At 30.5% G+C, this 21,038-nt stretch overlaps 2 protein-coding genes and 1 pseudogene across 2 annotated transcripts in view; 2 read left to right on the forward strand and 1 right to left on the reverse strand.

The window, feature by feature from the left end:
* The window catches only part of LOC113513387 (uncharacterized), a 46,478-nt gene extending 39,765 nt beyond the window's left edge, over window positions 1-6,713 (forward strand). The window contains exon 8 of the mRNA XM_052903606.1: window positions 355-6,713. Within this exon, the coding sequence (XP_052759566.1) occupies window positions 355-492 (138 nt within the window). The 3' untranslated portion in view covers window positions 493-6,713. The remainder of the gene's footprint in view (window positions 1-354) is intronic.
* LOC113512470 (NADH dehydrogenase [ubiquinone] 1 beta subcomplex subunit 10) overlaps window positions 1-11,913 on the reverse strand; it is a 60,548-nt gene extending 48,635 nt beyond the window's left edge. Inside the window, exon 1 of the mRNA XM_052903607.1 lies at window positions 11,904-11,913. The gene's annotated coding sequence lies outside the window, so the exon portion shown is untranslated. The remainder of the gene's footprint in view (window positions 1-11,903) is intronic.
* On the forward strand, window positions 6,839-9,159 carry LOC128202627 (putative nuclease HARBI1; annotated as a pseudogene).
* Window positions 11,914-21,038: the final 9,125 nt, after the last annotated feature.

The following is a 21,038-nucleotide window of genomic DNA, read 5'->3' on the forward strand; positions in this document are numbered from 1 at the left end:
AAATATAATAATACCCAATATAGCAACATTTAAAAGTGAAGGACGCTGATAAATACCTAGATAGCAGAACTCAATATTTTACTGTACTGTTTTTTTCTGGAGCAAAAATTTAATGCGAAAAGGGAACGCCTACAAATGAGAACTTTAAAATTTGCATATTAACATAATTTAAAAGGGTCCTTCTACAGTTCTCATCCTTATGCGTATTCTATCCTTTAATTTTTTTGTTTTTGAAATCATTATTATATATAAGTATAGTCACGGTCAATTATAGTATTAGTAGAACGATAAGTTGACTACTAGCTTTAGTGTCTAAGTAATGAATTTTTGTAATATGTTAAAACATACTTTCAGGCCGCATGCGAGTATGGGGGCATGAATTGCCTGACCGTCCCGTCGACAGTGGATCGGATGGCTCACAGATGGACGGAGGAGTTGCTTAAGAAAGTCACTGAGGAGAAGAAGGTGCTCGCCAGAGTGTGCCCAAAGTAAATAGTTAAATTCCGTATTATTTCTGATAAGTAGATATATTGTTTAGTCAAAGGTCAAACAATTTTTGGCATTAAAGACTTAAATTTATTGTGGATATAAATTAACAGAAGTCCCGTGCATTCTGTCAGTGTACATATCTCAATTTATACCAGGTTTTTCTATTTATTTACGTAATAAATTTATTTATTTATGTGCTTTTGTGCATTCACTTATTTTTATTCATAAATTTGTCGTTGTTATTTTTCAGAAAGTATCAATAAAATTCTCGATTAATTTGCTCAATAATACAATGTTCTTTGCTGAAAAGTTTGGGATACTGTACAAAAACAGATTAGGGTCCAATTTTAAAATACCCATTCATAATTTTTATTTATTGATTAGATATTATTACTTTTTTTCTGACGTGGTGCACATTTGCATCAGACCTTGCATAGTTAGATATTTATTATGAGTTTTTAATAATAAATCTGTCTACGTCTAAAACTGGATATGATATTAATATATACAGTTTTCCACTTAAGCCTATTTGCGATACGTAAACATATATAAATCTCCTAGGATGGTTATTATATGAAAAAAATTTACAGGTGAAGTAGCAGTAGATATGGTCTAGTACCTTGTTGTATTTTATATATTTTGGTGGATTTCTTGTCATTAGACTCTAAAATTAAAATGTTACAAAATAAAATAAATATGAATAAAAGGGTGTGAAAAGTAAGAAAGAATAGGTGAAAGTAGCGGTTGAAATTTGGTTTCGTGCAGTCTATTGTTTTAATAGACTATGTATAAATAGGTCATATATCTAAAAGATTTTCACTGACAGGATATGCAAAACAGCGGGATGCTACATTACTAGTAATTTACATTTCTATTAGTTTTAAATCTAACCTCGATATGAAGTACTCATTGTGTATTTGTATTTGCTTGAATGAAGAAATTTTTGAGTGTATATAAATTTTTTTTGGTTTGAATATGTCGAAAGATGTAAATGTAAATATTTTTATATTCGATCTTTATTTATTTGTAATTAAAGGTTTATTATGTAAATGTTAAATATATCATTATATCGGTAAATTCATATTATTAGCATTTTTAGTTTTCTCAGTATAATAATCATTGATTTTATGAAAGTAAATTGTAACTAAATTCATTTAATAGTTATAATGTATATTTGATTTTAAATTTAATAAATGATATTATACAAAATGCCCCAAATCTGCATAATATTGACACCATAATAAAGAGGACCATTTAGGGCTGATGTTTTTATCTTAAATTATGAATAACTTTGTAGGGTACATAACAGCGATCTACACAATAAGGCTCAAATTTCATTGCACCAGCGTTTTGATTATTTTATTTTAGTGCAGATAATATTTATTTAAAACGATACCTAGTTATTTAAATATCAAGTCTCAGTGTGTACTAGTACGTATTTATATTTAATTTTAATAATTCTTATTTTTTAAATTATTTATACTTATGTCATTGTCATACAATTTAATAAGAATATAAATATTTGAAAATTGGGAAAAATATCAGCCCTTTCATTTAAATAAGTAATTTAATTTAATTTTCATATAATTACAAGTACAATTACTAAATTATTCTCACCTATCGACTTATTTATATGAAGACAGTTGAGATGTTGTGCCATTTAGTGTTGTGTTATAATATAATGTACCAGTATTTTGCTCAATAAACTCAATTACACTATCAGTATTAACTTTAACATTCGAAATTAATGATGTTCAATCATAGATAAACGGTACCTGAGAAAAATATTTTAATAAATAAACAAGGATAACATGAACTATATTTTTAATAAAAAAAAAATATCTTTGTTTTTATTATACTCTGACTCTGTTTAGACAAAAGGTAAATTAAATAGAATTTACTAAGAAATGGATCAGAGAATGTGGGTTTAAACTCCGCTCCTTTCGAAATTTTTTCAATCACACTTTCTATTCATTAGAATGTGGTTTTCATGTTTCTGTCACTAGAAAATATTCCACAAATGTTTTAAACTTAGATTATAATATAAATAGAGTGTCTCCATACAAATGCTTCGGGAAAAACGGGTAAACTTTTTCCTACAATTTTGCGTGATAAACAGTTATGAGTGATTCCTTTATAACTTCTATATTTATTTTGTCTTATAAATTCTGCATCTTTTTAATGCTTAAATACTCAATTTATTTTTTAAATACGTCAAAATACATTTTATGCGTAAATAGAATACTGATAGAAAAACAAGTTAGCTAATTTGACAATTAGCTGACAAAAGTTGACTCATTTTTGAGGATCGATGCTCTATCTATATAATCTAAGGTTTAAAATAATGCCCTTTATATACATTATTATTCATAGGCCAAGTGAGTACATTTTGATTATTCATCGATTGGACATCATACAGGTGTGAAATTTAAAAAATGACAATTTAACATAATTACTTACCTAACTCGATATCAGCTCATCGGTTAACCCATAGGTTAAATTATAAAATGTACATACATAATAATTATAATCGTCTTGTAAATATTGTACATGTAAATTCATATATACATTCATAATTTCATAAGTCATAACGGTAGTTAGGTTTGTGCTATGAAATGTTGTTTAGCTATTGTTGGTTAATGCGAATAGTTTTTTTTTTATTAAATTGTGATGTCATAGTTATGTTTATAAATCTATACTACATTTATACATGTAGCATGGCGTATTTAAATACAAGGTTTATAATTTATAAATATTTTTGTCTTTTTTGTTTGAAACCTTGTCAATATTACGACTGTAATCAGAGACTATAATACGTAATTGGAAGTTGTTATATAATGAGTATCGACTTGCGTACAAGAACACCATTGTAGGAACCCATAAGAGACTGTATTTAAATAATGGCCGCTTTTTGTGTACAATTTAATTTTATTATGTATTTGGTGGTAAAATTGAATGGGAGGACTAGGGATTCAAAGCGCTTAGTGTAAGTTTTCAATTATACTCAATATCGACCATAGAAATCTACGATATCAAATGTTAAAGTGTGAACGCTCGTGATTGTAGTTCTTGGTTATTTTGTAAACTTGCACTGGGTTTACTTATATATACTGTGACCCTTACTAACCAGTTTATATTCATAACTAATTGTAGTTTTGCCAAATTTTCCGCAAAACCGATTAGAACAAAATAATTAAGGTTAACAAACCAACATAATAGAGATGGCTTAGAAACGTGGGCGTGGCGTCTTTTAGGATTTAAATATGATCGGTGATATTTGGCCAAATCAAACGATCAAGTGAGACATTTATGGATGATTATGAACCTAGTGATTACCTATCACTAGGTTCAAATCGTTAATAATATTATTTACAGTAGTGTTTCATAAAACTTAAAACGGCGAATAAAGTAATAGCCCATCTTAAGAAATGTGCTAAGCAATTGTCAACTATATATTGATATCAGCTTCATTAAACTAACTTTTTATATGTACTAGTATTAAAGAGAAATGTATTTAGATATATCTATCAGTTGTCAACAGGTTTTGTTTAGTTTGAGACTAGATGGCGTTGCGTGATACCTCCAGGGCTGTTTTTTTTTTTTTAATTATTATATCTTCAAGCGGACGAATAAAATTAACTGATTACTTGTTCAGTGGAATGGACAAGCTACGAATTACCATATTATAAACCAATTCTGTAGCACTGGTTGATGACGTCATGCGTGCATTTACCAATATGCATTTTACCTTTAATACATCTGATTTTCGAATTCCAATTTTAAACCAAATTAAAAAAGAAGATTCTCAATACCACTGTATTTTTTTTATATACGCTATTGCCTTTATAAATTCTGAAATGATTTATTCTTTTTTAATCGAAAGGATTAATTTCCGTTTTGTAATAAATAAGCTACTTATACGCATATAATGTGTATGCATTTTACGATTTACCGATATAAATATAATAAGGTTTAGAAACCGTTCAAAAGTAATTTAGTAACCGGTTAATTATTAATTTTCTAGATAATAGGTAGCTATATATAATAAATATATTATAATTGTAACTCAAGACATAAAATAGCGTTTTCAGTTCTGATATAACAAATATATTTTTTGGTAAATAATATTCAAAAGTTAATAATAGTATTTTGAAGACAACGTCATGAGACATAATTCTCGCTCTCGTCCTTTTTATTTACAACTAAAATTATTTAGGTGTATTTTTATATTGCAGTAAAAATAGTTTATAATGAAATATGGTTGAAATGTTAATAGGTGAAATATGGATTTTCTTTTACAGACGATTCTCTTGATATTACATGTTGCCCTATCGGTGGTGGTGACAAGATTACAATAATCTATGTATATTTATTTAAAATTATGAAAAGAATAATACGACTAAAATAAAGAAATACAACTATGCCACAGGAGGTCACTTTATACCTACATATATATTATATATATATATATATATATATATATATATATATATATATATATATATATATATATATATATATATATATATACACACACACATATATAGGCTTAACCTTATAATGTTCTAGAAGTTTATCTCGTCTGTTATGTAACACTTCTGGAAATGTAAATTCTTTTATATAAGAATTTACACCATATTAAATTAAACAAACAGTTCGTGCATCGCGAATTTATTATTAGATGCCTACTAAGTGTATAATATACTTAAAATTAATGAAATTGTTGGGCTCGCTTTTTATTTCATATTATGAACATTATAATTACTATCTTTGTCCTTTTCTGATAACTATTTGGGAAAAGACATAGCTAGCGGTAATATTGGTTTGGAATATTAAATTACGTACCTAATTATTATTTCTAAATTAGGATAATATTAGACAAATATAATAAACATTGTGTTGTATCTACGTTTATACCTACTACTTCATAAATATAAAATGTATTTATAATTATGACAATTCAATATTGTAATACGTAAGAGTACTTTTCTATAAAATGTTAATAGAAAGTATATTAGTATAGTTTTCATAAGTGCTTAAAAGTAAGTAAATAGTCACAGAATTTTGATAATGTACAACATATCAACAACTCACCAAATGAATTCGATATAAGTCCATATGGACTGTTATCGATTGATATTAGCGGCATGTATTGCTAGTGACAATGGACGTAAACAGATTACTTGCTTGTACATTGTGATTGGTTTCTATCACAGAATATTAAACAAATATTACAGGATTGATTTATTGCTTAGGCCTACTGATGGATTTTGTTCTCTATTTTTAGAATATTTTTTAAACATAAAATACTTACTGATGTTTTGTATGGAGTAATATTGAACAGATAATGCCTAAATTTATTCAGGACAAGGAAATAATGTTATGGAACAACATTTTCATTTCTTAACTATTGTTCAAATATAGTAGGTATATCTAATTATATACTGATGTATGATGTTGGATAGTAGAAAATTGCTCGAAAATTTATAGCATGACCTTGACAATTTATAGTCTATAAAATTCATTTTAACGGACACGCCTAGACCAAAAACGGATCGATTCTGAGCTGCCATTTCTCTAAATCTATCTTTTAAATTAAAATTTGATGTCTCAGCTAAATTTGTATTGTAAGGACCAATATGATAACTTAAAATTGGCCACAATGTGTTTCAAATGGTCATGTTATCGTTAAGAACATGCCAATGGTATTGTACTACTGGTTGCTCCTTACACCATGATACGGGTATGATGTTCTTTATCTTTGCAATCATCAAAATCCTAATGTTTACTGTGTGTAACTCTGATATATCTAAGTATTAGAAATGTTTTTTAACCTGTGACATATCTGGGTTCACTATTTTATTATTTTTATGATATTTATTGTCCATTATCATATATATATGTACGATTATAAAAGAGCAAAAATGTATGTCTTCGTGATTATATCACATTGTTTTTGTCTGAACTTATAGACTGCAAAGTTGTATTCGCCTAGGCTGTAGACTGTGTTTTATATTATTTAATGTCATATTGTCATGCAAAGCTAAACAGCGTTTAATAGGCAATCCGTAAGAAGTTTAGTGGCAAAATAATATTTTGTGTCTATATTTTATCTGTGATGTCTACTTTAGAAGTGAAAGGTTGTATTGATTGAAAAGCGAAGGTGAATTGTTAGTCGAATGGTAAAAAGGTCTTTTTTAAAATAAAACAATATTGACTTCAAATTTATTTTATTGATACCTCCTTAACATGTAATTTATAATTTGTCAATGTGCATATTAATTCAGTTGCAATATAAGAAAGTTCTATAAAGCTGCGAATGGATTTTTTACTTACTTCATAAAGAAGAAGGTTCTATTTTAATATTTTCTATTTTAATTCGGTTGTATTTTTTTTATGTTTATTTCCTCATAACTCCGTCAGTTCGAAATCGACCTGTAGTGTTATTCGGTAAGCATCACTTCGAAACTCGATAGCTGAATCCGGAGTGAAATTATATCATGGCATTCTGTAAAACTCGATTGCGACTGCAGCGCCACAACGATGAGTACGGTGGCGGGATTAAACATTCAAAAGTGATATTTTGACGTTTGGTGCAGTGTATTGACATTCTGTAAGGGAATTTCCCACTCACTTCGATACTCACTTCACCCAAGACACACGATTCCATTTGTCAAATATAAAGTTCCTACGGAGTGATCGAGATTTTATAAAAATATTATAAATTGTATTTAAACATAAGTTTTTTGGTTGCCTAATACATTAAAATGGCTAGATTATTTGTGTTATTGAGTTTATTAGAAGAAGCGAACTCTTTAGATTTATATAACAGCCGACGTCAAGCTCAACAAATTCGTGCAATGCGATTGTTTAATAGAAATAAGGATTATGTGAATGTGTACAGACTTTCAGAGGAATTAATAAATCAATTAGAAAAAGATATTAAGTTTTTCATTAGGAAACCACAACGTCGCCACCGAGGGTTATCCGTTAGAATCAAGGTAAGATCCAGCTATCTATCTATTAGGTACCTAATTTAAATAACTTGAATAGTCATTTAATTAGGTATTATGTTATGCTACCACTTATTTTCCGTACAATCAAGTAATAATAAATAGTATAGTAGATAAGCACATAATATGACTTATTTACTTATCTCTTTTCAGTTATTGTGCACATTGTCGTTCTTGGCGAGTGGCAGTTATCAAAGGATAATAGGGCAAAATATAAATACTTTTTTGTCCCAACCGTCTGCATCTCGCTGCATCTGCGAGGTAGTGGAGACATTAAATCATCCAACTATTATAAGCAAATATATAAAATTCCCACAGAATGCAGAGGAGAGGCTGGCATTAAAAGAACGGTTTGTAATATACAAATACTTTTGATAAAATAATATTTAATTCATAATCTATAACTATAAATAATATTGACTGTCTTTTATAATATCGAAATTTATAATATATGTTAATTTGACGAATTTTTATAATTTTATTTCTTTGTCTGTTTTGTTAGGTAGGTAATATTTTTTTATTACATAAAAAAAATATTTTGTATAATTTCAGATTTTATGAAAAGTTCAAGATTCCTGGAGTAATCGGGTGTGTGGATGGGACTTTTGTGACAATAGTTAGACCCACAGAAAATGAAGAGCGCTATTATTGTCGTAAAGGCAATCATGCTAGGAATGTTCAATTGGTATGAAAAATATTAAGTTATTCCTAAGTTAATCTAATTTAGAAACATCGTAACATTTGTTCTAAATTAAGTGAATTTATATAATTCTGGGAAACATGGGAAATAATAAGAGACTTAAAAACAGATATTAATTATATACTATTATTGATAGCTTAGATATCAGAATGTCATTTATAATGATATATACGCCAACGAAGTCGTCGGTAGTCGCTAGTCGCTAGTAAGTATAATAATTATATCTAGACTTTTATCTTTCAGTACACAGATGCGGATCTCAATATAATACATGTAGACGCTACTTATGGTGGCGCCACACACGACAGTTTTATCTTCAATAATAGTGATATAAAAAAACCATTTAGAAGAATTGATAGGTGCTGGTGAAACTGTATATTTACTTGGTGAGGTCAATTCATTAAAGTTGATTCTAATTTCCGCCTATATTATAAAGATTTGACCTAACCGGTTTTAATGTTTGTTGTAGGAGATTCAGGATATGCTCAGCGGTCTTATTTGATGACTCCTATTCCTAACGCTGTTGAGGGTACACCTGAAGAATATTACAATAAACTACACGCAACAGCACGTAACACAGTCGAACGAACTATTGGTAGACTTAAGGGACGTTTTAGATGTTTACTTGTGCACCGCGTTCTACATTACCATCCTGATACAGCCGGAAAAATAGTGATAGCATGTTGTGTCCTACACAACATTTGCAATAGAGCTGGTTTACCTGCACCGACTCTAGATAGTCATGATGAGGAGGAAGAAGCAAATTTTCGTGCAACTGCACGCGTCTCAGCGGGTCATCAGTTGCCATTGACCCACTCTCAGAGCGAGTTGGCAATGGGTCAATCAAGCAGAGATATGCTAGTTAATCAGTTATGGCGTTCTCGTAGGGAGTAAATATTTACTATAACAAACATTTTGTCACAAAACAATAAAAATAAAAGACCTTGTTTTTCTCAACATTTTATTTTTTTAATGCTTCGGCTAACAATTTTAATCCCTCCCCTACAGCCAGCAATCCCTGGCTAACCTCATGACTCCTATCTTGGTCTCGCTGCAAGAATTCCCTCATTAGTCTAGCCATATTTTCTGATACAGCTACACTTCTGCTATCTATTTCTAACCGCTGCTCCTCCACTCTCAGGAAGCGATCAGTGAGGCTGGTAAGCTGTGACCGCCTTTGAGAAGGTGGAGACGCAGGTATCAATCGCCGCCTACGGCGTGGAGCTGTAAAAGAATAGTAATTATGAAATTCTTACTGCCGAACTTACAACATAGGGAATTTTTATGCTACAATATATAAATTATCATATATGCACATTTCATTTAATATAAATATAGAACAAAAATATAAGAATGATTTCACAAGACTATTTGTAATCTATATAAGATATTTTTTAGCATTATAGACTAGTTTCAAAAATTTAAATAATAGTCTCGCAATGATTCTGTAATGACTTTGATAGTCCAACAGTCGGGTTAGTTATACGGTCCATTATAAAAAAACATTACATAATTACCAGAAAATTTAAAAATTAACATTAGTATTGACAGCAAAGTAAATAATTACTTTACTACAGGGAGATATCGTCTAAGTCATTTGCATGGACACCTATCTATGTTTTACAAGTCTTCCTACCGCCAAAATAACTGTGATTGCAGTGTAATTAAAGGTATAGGGTAAAACAAAGCATAACAATAATGGGCTTAGAAATAACAATGTAAGAGGAGTAACATGGACATCACAGTACATTGTGTGATGGTTGCTACTCACATCAATAAGATAGATCATCGGCTCATTCACTTAGATATACAACATTTTCTGTAAATATAAAAATACATTAAATTGTGTGTATACTCACTTCATTTTTGCTTCCACTTCTTTCGAAACACAAATGTTGAATGCACTAAACTTACTGATACTCAACATGTTAATTTTTTGTGTTCAATAGGTACCCATGTGTATCGCAAGATCGTAAAACCACTTAGTCCTCTCCACTTAAAGTTCTTGTTCTTGGAATCACAACACAAAGTTTACCAAACAAAATAAATTTTTTACATGGACGCAAAGGAATGTTGGCTATACTGACAAGAAATTATAAATTGTTTTAAATTGGTATAGCTATCACTTAATTTGTATAATTAAATAGACTAAATAATCTCAAACATAAGTAAAGCCAATAATACACTCATTAGTATATAATTTCTAAAAAAACAAAGGAAATACTTTAAATCGATTATATAGATTAAACATGGCGCACCGAGCACGTCTCTAGTTCTCGATAATTCATTTCGAAACTCACTTCACATCACCTCTGCACTTCAAGTGTAAACAGAATGCCAATCCAAGGTCAAGTGATTTCGCTATCGAAGTGAGAACGGTCACCTGAGTGAGATTCGATATCGAGTTTGCATTTTACAGAATGGCACTGCTGGATTGTCAATCCTTTTGATGTTGAAAATTTTCTACTAAATAATATATATATATATATATATATATATACATTATTTTTATTTCACGTACGTATTTAAAATTCTATATACGAGTATACATACACATTTATGCAATATATTAACTTCAATACAATAATTGTTTGTAATTTAACAGAAATATGAAACATTAGTAGTAAACATTAGTCTCATTTTATTTTCCATTTTAAATTTCCATTTGAACTTATGTTAAGATTTGTTAAAGGTTAATAGTAAAAAAAGTTAACAGTTATTATTAATTATATTACATAACGTAAAAAAGGAATATTTATTCTTTATTGTACAATAAAATTTGTGCAATTGGCGAGCTTAATGCTGTATGGTATTTTCTACCAGTTAACCATTAGGTGAAAACAAAAAGCGATTGAGGGCAGCGGTTATGATAATATTGAATCTCAGTGTAGAATAAATCTAACACAATACTCGTATATCTGTGTTATAAAATTGAATATTGTATATGTAAAATATAATATTGAATACCTATCACACCAAAATTTAAGTCGATTATAGCGACATCTCTTCATTTTACTGTAAGCAAGTAAGTAGTATGTGAAAGAAGGTTCTTCGGTTGGATTTTACCTTTCAGTCATTTATGCATACGTTAGAGGGCGTTAGAATGACGAGTAAGGACACTTTTTTTTATAAATAATCCGAACAAGTACTTATCCGGTTTTTTTTTGGAGTATTGTGGAATTTTACTTATATTATCATCATCATATCAGCCTTTAACTGTCCACTGCTGAACATAAGCCTTCCCCTAAGGGTTTTGCCACGTTTGGCTAACGGATTGGCAACCGCAGTTAGGCTTTAGAGATGTTTTAAGGGGGACATTCCTGCCCATCTCTCGCCCTCCCACGACACCTAAGGGAAAGGTAGGGATGGCCTATTCTATGCTAGGACCACACGGCCTTATTATTTACTTATAAAATATAATATACAACAAAATAGTACTTACGTAATATTTTGCATTCCAATCACAAGTGAAACAAAATGGATATAATATTACATTGATTAAGATATGGGTCTGGGAGTAGGGTAACATAGGCATATAATTTTAGTTTCACAAATATAATCTATTGTTATCCTCAAATTTACATTAAATTCTTTCTATAAAATGAAATCGTAGTAGTTTAGTTGGTTATAAGTTCACGTTAATTCAGTATAAATAACTACAGTCTAATTAAGAAACTTCTGACCGTTGACAAATGTTTAACTTCTGAAAACTACATATATACTCGTATATTCTACTATTTCATGTATATTATAAATGCAAAAATTTGTAAGGATGATTATTCTTTGACACAAAAACTACTAAACGGATTTGAAAGAAATTTGGTACATGGATGGGCTATATCCTAACTTACAACGTAGGGTTACTGTATGTACTGATTTACGTCGGAGAAAGCGTTAGGAAAATAAATTTGTCTACTCTTTGTGAGTTAATGACTCAAACCAATCATCATAAAATTTGGTACACAAATAGTATTTGAGATAGAGAAGAGCATAGGCTTTTGTTTCAGATAATCCACATATTATATTGATTATACGGACGAATTTGCGGGTAAAACCTATTATATAAAGTGGTATAGCAATATCATTTATTACCTATATAAATAAAATCGTGGTAAGTCTTTATAGTAATTTTGATTATTTTTAAGACACATTTACAAGTAAGAATTTAGGCGGGATTTATAATTTATATTTCAGTGGTATCACAAATCATATTAGATAAGGGACCGACGCCGCTGTAGGACGCTGTAGCGACCCAACATATGACTAATGTGGCCAATTAACTGCCAGGAATCAGGTCGGGCCGCCTCCAACGACCATCCCTGTTTACTTTTTCACCAACTTGGATTATATACAAATATTTGCCGCGCCGTACCAGGAGAATGTTTTCTTTACCCTAGTTTATGGAAGCCATCGCGGTCCGAACTGTTAAAATATTTACCGAACTACTTAAACCGTTTTATCTAAAGTGGAACACGCGACATTATATTGACTTTTGAAAATGTAGAATTTTTAATTTTATAACATTGTTGGCGTGTTATTATCATATGTAAACTTATTATTATATGTAAACACACAGTAACATTTATATAATTACTATGTGATAAGGATTAGAAATGCTATTTCTTTCTTTTTATTTTCACTGCCTGTATTTGTGGCATACACTGATCTGAAAATCAATATTTTTGTTCTGCTGTATATTATTTAGGATATAAATGATGAAAAAAACAATTACAAATATACACAGATATAGCGTCTAAGTAGTGGTGTAAATAATTTAAACTACAGCAAATGCTGTTTGAAACTACTTCGTCTGTTGAAGAGCTTACTTCCGCACTCGTCGGAGATACTTTAATAAATGCAGTCTGCGACGTAACTTCAGAATAAATGAAGACCTTCAGTTTTGTAAAACATGCAAAAACAATTTCGAAAAACTTAATAAAACAATGTTACTTATTTTGTATAAAAATTGTAGTATAGATAGGTATAAAGTTATGCTTAGAAAAATTAATAATACTTGTGTACAACACTTAATATTTTCAATCAATGCATAGATTAAAAATAATACATTCTATGGTCAGATCGATAAAATATATATTATTATATTATATTATATTATATTGGAAAAATAATAACTTCGTAACAATGTAAACTCATTGTTACGAAGTTATTATTTTTCCAATATCAATAGAAATAAAATGCTAATATTAGTATTCCATGTTACCAAATTATTTTCAAAGTATCTATTTAAGTTCGAAGGAAAGAAGAACCGCATTCACATTAGTAGCGTAACTGATACTGGTGCATTCACGAACTTGTCCTGCCAAGGATATTACTTTAATCGCGAAAGCCTCCGTTATGGTCGAAGTTTCATAGCTCTACAGCCACAACGGCCGCTTATTGCTACACTTGGTTGTACAATTCCACCTCGTTTTGCCTTATGGGTCTATATTTATTTTTATTATCTAACAGTAAGTAGGTCAGCTAAGTTTTTTATTCTAGTAAGATACGACACCAATCACTAGATGGGTTGTAATGTGAAAAAGATCACTCTTGCTTGCTTATCGAGGATTCGGATCAATTACATTTAAATATTTTACCACTGTAATTTTCCCAGTAACCACCTTATCTTGTTCTAACCATATTCGTGCATAGTAAATTTAAAATTGAAGTTGCTATACTTACGAAGCATTTTAAGCGGTAATGGAATGTTATATGTATCCTAATTAATATTATAAATATGAGTTTGTTTGCTTGTTACGCGTCAACTAATTACTATAAAATTTAGTATACAGGTATACTGTGTGTGAACGAGAAAGATATAAACGATTATTTATCTCGATTACGGGGAAAATATCGCGAATAAAAGCTAGTTTTGAAATAATATTGAGTATTAGGCGATCCCAGCATTGGTTTTTATTTTTAAAGGATGATAATGTTATTGTAACCCCACCTGTGCTAACAGTAACGCTGGCAGGGTACCAGTGAGTGAATTAAGTAGATGGGGATGAAAAAGCAGGTCAGTTAGCTCATCATGATGAATTTACTTGAAATTGAACACGATGGTTTCCAGGGAGAACCGCGAGGAGGTTGACCTGATAGGTTGTATTGCTAGCAATTGGGCTACTGATCCCCATTACTAATAACTCCTTCCAACATTGGTTGTCATTTAGGGCGAAGGACTTGAGATAAAAACTTATACCAAACTGCTTTGTCAGCACGTTAATAGAAATCTTACAGGGACTTTTTTATTGGAGTGATTCTATTTTCACCGTAACTGGTAACTTTGCCTACACTATGGGTATGCGATGGCGAGTACTAGTGAGATGTGATAAATTACTGTGAAGACGGGTTAGTTGATCTAGGAATTAACCACGACGATTTCCAGGAAGGATCACGTGGAGGTTAATTAACAGGGTATATTGCTAATAGTGGAGCTTTTATTTCCATTATTTCCCTATTAAAATATAGTGAGTTTTTACTCACGACTTTGTCCGCATAATCGGGATATGTTTACTGATCGGGATAAAAAGCAGCCTATGTCCTTCTCCATCCCATATAGTTATTTAATTATGATTTTAATGGTGACTGGTTAAGCTGTTAAGGCGTCAAGAGTGTAGTACCAAGTTGAAAATCAACTTAGTTTCATGTATTATTAAAAATGACTAACAAATATCTCCTATATGCAAACATTGTCTAGTTAAAAATTTATCATAATAAAGGCATATAGTACTCGTAATAATATTTTTCTCTATATCATTATCATATTATATCAGCCTTTAACTGTCCACTGCTGAATATACTGCTTAACATACTGCTGCCTCCCCTTGGGGGTTTTGCCGGTAGTTGCTACGCTTGGCAAGCGGATTGGCAATTACAAATAGGCTTTGGAGATGTTTTAAGAGTTACGCTGCTGCCCATCTCTTAGTCGCCCTTACAAAACCCACGGGAAAGCAAGGGATGGCCTTTTCTATGCTGGGACCACACGGCCAATTCTCTATATAATCATATTTAAATACAGAAAACATGTTTTTATAAACATAATATCAAACCTACTAGCATTCACATGTTCTTTGCGAAATATGTTTTATATAATATCCATAAATGCGCAATAAAACTAAAGTGTACGATGTGAAAGCGATTATAAATAACATGGCTAATAGCACACTCGAGTTCATGTAACAGCGGTAAAAAAATCCGCAAATTACATTGGATATCAGCTTTGAGCATGTAAATGAAGGTTATCTAGGCACCAGCTAAAATATCAGAGCAATTTGACAACGCAACCCGTTTCAGTGAAGCCCTCCACAATGCGGAACGAGTGAAATGTTGCCAATAAAAAAGGTCAAACGAATAGCCTGGGGCTCGGTTTTCAATATCTCACGGCAGTCGGCAGGTAGAGGGGTGTATTTAGAGGGGGGGCCTGTCGAATACATCCTCATTTTGTCTGTCAATCGCATGTTTCTTCGGGGAAGAATCAGAGTCGCACTATATTGACATTCCCAACGTCTACGCGTATTACATTTTTCGGTACGACCCCTGTGGTATTAAATGGACAGAGAGATTATTTATTATTGCAGGATTTCGATAGCTTTTTTTGTAAGTAACATTATTTGTTATTTTAATTGCAGATTGTTTAATGTTTTATGCACACTTACTTAAAAAATATTGTTTATATTATTAGTGTTAATACTTATGATAAAGTAACAGCGTTAAATGAACAAATAGCATAAGTAATCTTATATTTTTAAATTATAATTTTATTAATATGTTAAAGGGTTACAGACTTACTGTAAAGTATTTACTTTTGTGTTACTAATGTGTATCGTTTATGTATCTCTTTATTGGAAGTAAACAAAAAAATCTATACAAAGTGTTGTGAGACCAATTTTGACTGATTGATGAATAATTGAACGTCAAATTCTTACAACCAAATCTTGATAATAATATGACAATACGAGTATTAGGCTCACTTCTAACTAACATTATATAATTAACATAACAATATGTAATATTCTAATTAGTAACAAAAATGCCACAAACTACTTAACAAATACAGTCGACAAACTCTGACTTTCCGATTAGAATTATAGTGGTGAACGTTTTTGAGAACTAACAACAATTTTCTAGACTAACAATTTTACTATGAGACTGGTTTTCAATAGCGCAGAGGTATGCTAACATTGAACTAAATAGTGTCTTAGTTTAAATTATATGCAGGCAAATTTTGGAAACGATTTATTAATCTAAAATTTATTTTGAACTGGATATATTTTTTTATTATTACTATTTGTAAATACTAAGTAATATTAGGTTTAAGTTTAATCAAGTGGTAGATGTTAGCAACTCTAATACTTTGTAGCATTTTTTACTTTTACAACATTCGTCTTCATCGGCAGCTGGCCACAATTAAATTTTAACTATGTAATAAAATTAATTAAAAGTGCTAGATCGACATTGAAACCGCAATTATCATACATATGAAGCGTTTTAATGTAGGGGTGAATTATCGACTTACTTTAATATGTTTGTACACTGTAATTGAATAGTATTTTATATGTCTAAATTGTTTGTAAACACAAAAAGTACTACTATTTTTACATCTATTATGACATACTTTATTCGAGCATATGAACAAAACGAGTTTATGAAGTAAATCTACAATGTGGCACTATTGTTATATATGTTTCATCCCCATAATGTCTAAGGGAATGTTATTACAGTGCAAGAGAGTGAAACTCGATATAAAATCCAGATAGTAGTGGACTAATAACTTTCTTTTATGCGAAGAGTCCTGTGCTCAGTCGTGGGACAATAATGGGTTGTTGTGCCATACCATGGTATGGTATAAATAATTTATACCATACCATGGTATGGCACATATAATATTATTTTTAGCTATTACATATAGCTGAAAATATTATTAGATAGCTATGAATAAAAATCCAGAATCTATTTGAATGTCGAACTCTAGTGCATGCATATAACTGGGATTTGGCAATAACCGCTTTATTGCCGATCCAATGGTCTCTTCAGGCGGTAGATATCTGTCAGAGGCCATGTTCAGTCGGCGCCAAGACTCGATTACAATTACAAATGTGCCTCCAATGTAATAAAATACGATGGAATATATTTATGGTTAATCTATATACGAATAATCCTTGCCAATATTGGGACCGATTCTGAGATGCCATTTCTCTAAATCTATCTATAAAATTAAAATTACATATTGATATCATAGCAAAATCTTTATTCTAAAGAGGTATATGAACTAAATTTCAAATAGATTTGAGTCAATATAAATATAAATTTAATTTATGCTGATCCATACCTGATACCCGTTGACATTGATGCTCCTTTTCACTTTGGGTCTGCTGGAAGAGAACTTTTTTAGATTAAAGCTCGCCTTTGTATATTTACTTACCTTTATCATATTTATATTTTTTTTAATGGGTGATAATGAAATGGTAACCCCGCCTGCGCTATCGGTATACACTAGCGGGGCACCAGGGAGCGATGACAGATGACGATAAAAGCATGTCGGTTCGCCCATCGTGACGAATTCCGCTAGAATTAACTATGATGGTTTCCAGGAAGAACCGCGTGGAGGTCCACCTGACAGGGTGTATTGCTAGCAATAGGTTAGTTAGACCCCATTACTAACAATCCCTTTTCCCCCTATATTTTTATGTATTATCAGCGTGGAATAAAGTATAAATAAATAAATAAATCCAACCCTTAAGTGATCCCCATCAATTTATATACTCTGCTCACCCGAGGAAAAATTAGTACAAATATTAAATTTAAATATATCCTTAATGTTATTATAAATATGAAAATGAGTTTTTCTTTGTTTGTTTATTTTTGGTGCTTCTACAACTCAATCGATCGTCATGAAATTTACTAAATACATCATATTTGCGTTGAAGAAGGATATAAATTATTTTTTATTTCACTCACATAGATAAAGTTGATTATTATCTATAATAAAATAATAGTCATCTAAAATATTTCGTACTCTCCAGAAACAAAAAAAAAAACTCGGCGACTTCAATTATTTCTAAATTAATACGGAATTAGCTCAGAAAACAAACCCTAATAATAATTTGAATTATACCTAAAAATATGATGTATTTGTTAAAATTCAATTAGAAATTAAAATATTCTGGTGACTGTTACGGTTTAATATACATAGGTAACGCTCGACTTCATTATATCTATAACGTAAAATAATATGTACTGTTTGTTATGTTAATATGATAATAAATTATATGAACATACAAAAAAATTAAATGGTATATCAAATAATTAAAGTTAGCACATTTCTATATCAAACTAGGAATGGGAACAAAATCAACGTTTATCCAAGTTCTATCACGCCGCTATCGATGGTTATTAGAAACTATTACACAGTACAGAAATGAACCAGCCAGATGTCGGAATTTGTATATCTGAGTCTGCTGAATTCGTCGGGGTCGGCCACTGCTTTGAGAATAACCACTTCTATATACTGCAGCGTCTGCAGCCAATTGCCCTACATTCTACATAAATAGTTCTATGATATGGGTTCAAGCAGAAGACAAAGCTAGTCTCGATACATCTACACACTTCTATTTTATTTGATAGTGAAAGTGTAATAACACTTTGATCAAATCGTTAAAAAAAATATACAATATAATATATAATCTCATTTCCCTAAATTAAGCAAATGAACACAAATGATCGACAGTTCAAAGGAAACCCTCGCGAGTTGTAACAAAATATCTAGATAGTAGACACGTACAGGAAAGCACTCTTTACACATATGAATAACACCCTCGTTTACCTGCAAAACGATATTGAAAATCGGGCCAGTCGATCCGTTTTACCTTTTTTTTTTATTATTGGAACGTTTCACTTGTTCCACATTGTTGACTCTCCGCGTTGACTCATTTTTATTTCTCCGAAATTGAATGACGTATTTATCAAAGTGAACTTTTATGAAAAAAATATTTTGTCATCCTGCGGCTTGTTATGGACGCTCAATGAAGGTCGAGTTTTTGTATAAGTGACAAAGGGAAGTCACGGCCATAGATTTACAAAAAACTTAAGAGATGCAAACCAGAAAAAGCGACGCTGAAAATAGAGCGAAATTATTCTCACTCATTTTTAACTAGCTTGTGACGTTTCTCATGCAACATACGGAAACTCTGATAATTTTTTAAAATCATGTAGTTTCATATTTTATAAATATATTTCATTTATACTTATAAAAAAGTATTTTTATAAGTTTTAGTGTCTTTAATTGAGTTTTTAAGTCAAAATTTAATTTCGTATATGTGAATAATTATTTATTTTTAAATCCGTGGCCACGTCGGAATATATATTCGCGAATTCAGACTTCCGACGCTTTTATTGTTCCCCTACATCGCATGTTTAATTTAAGTAACGTTAATTTGATCAGGATCAGACCTGACGGGCGGGTTTCACGGGAAGGAAGAAACTACACGTCGTGAAAGCGAAGAAGGGCCGCTCTTTGTCGGTGCGTATAAAAGAAGCAGGTGCGTAAGGGTAAATTTCCGCCAACGAGAAAAATTCCTTACGTGAGACGTGAAAGGGAAAGGTATTTTCTAATAAACACAGGCCTACTCCTTTTTTATTCTCTAGAAAATACTTAATGGAGAGTTTTTTTGGCCATCTTTCATTACATTGTAAGTTGTGCAAATAATAAATATAAATACAGTATATATAAGTTTATATACGTATGTATATACATATGTACATAAGGAGGGGAAGAGGGATACCGAGACATAGTGACATCAGGCAGATCAAGGAAGGTATATATATATATATATATATATATTTTATTATTGTTAAATTTTATAAATGTTTTGTATAAGAATTTCTTTTGTTACGTATAGCTAAAATAAGAATCTAATTCTACATTTTGTCGGGATTAATACTATGTTCATTAAAAAAAAAAAACAAAATTTATTCTATTTACTAGATCTTTGACAAAAAAAAAGGCTAGAAGTTACAAAAAGTTTGAAAATTATATATATGTATAAAGAAATAAAGAAATATTTTAAATAGCCATTTATACGAAATTATTATCAGGACCAGTACGGATATAAAAAAAAATCAACAATACTTGTCACATTTCTCCTTATAATGACAATCTTAACGAAAAATGACATGAAAATATATAACTATTGTTTTTCGATTTACCAAAAGAATAAATTAGAACATTATAGAATAAGGGACCTTGCTCTTGATTGGATAGCTTTTTATCTTGGCAATAGAAAACAATGTGTAATGGTTACAAAAATGAATAACAATAAGGTTGTCGTACCATATTTCTCAGAATACAGGCTTAATGAACATGGAGTCCCAAAGGGAAGCGTATTGGGATCAATTCTGTTTCGGTTGTATATTCATGATTTAATTGATATCATCATTATCATCATCCTTTCAGCCATTATTCGTTCACCGCTGGACATAAGCGTCCCCCATAGACTGCCATAAAGAACAGTCCTGAGCCACCTAATATAATTGATATAACCATTCATAATTGTATAGTTTTTGCTGATGATATTTTCGTTATCGCGACATTTGAAAGTAAAAATAAAACATTTAAAACCTACGAAAATGACGGAAATAAAATAATAAACTTAATAAATAAATGACTGGATATGAATAATTTAATTTAAATAAAATAAAATTAATTTTAATACATTTATTTTAATATTAAAACTCAAAATGTTTACTGCAGAGATATGCAAATTGACTTAGTAAATAAAAAAAAATCTTGCATTAATAATAGATCAAAAAATTAACTGGAAAACACAAATAGAAAAAGT

This window comes from Galleria mellonella, unplaced genomic scaffold, assembly GCF_026898425.1.
Source record: "Galleria mellonella isolate WM207_F2 unplaced genomic scaffold, CSIRO_AGI_GalMel_v1 utg139, whole genome shotgun sequence".
Classification (NCBI taxonomy): domain Eukaryota; kingdom Metazoa; phylum Arthropoda; class Insecta; order Lepidoptera; family Pyralidae; genus Galleria; species Galleria mellonella.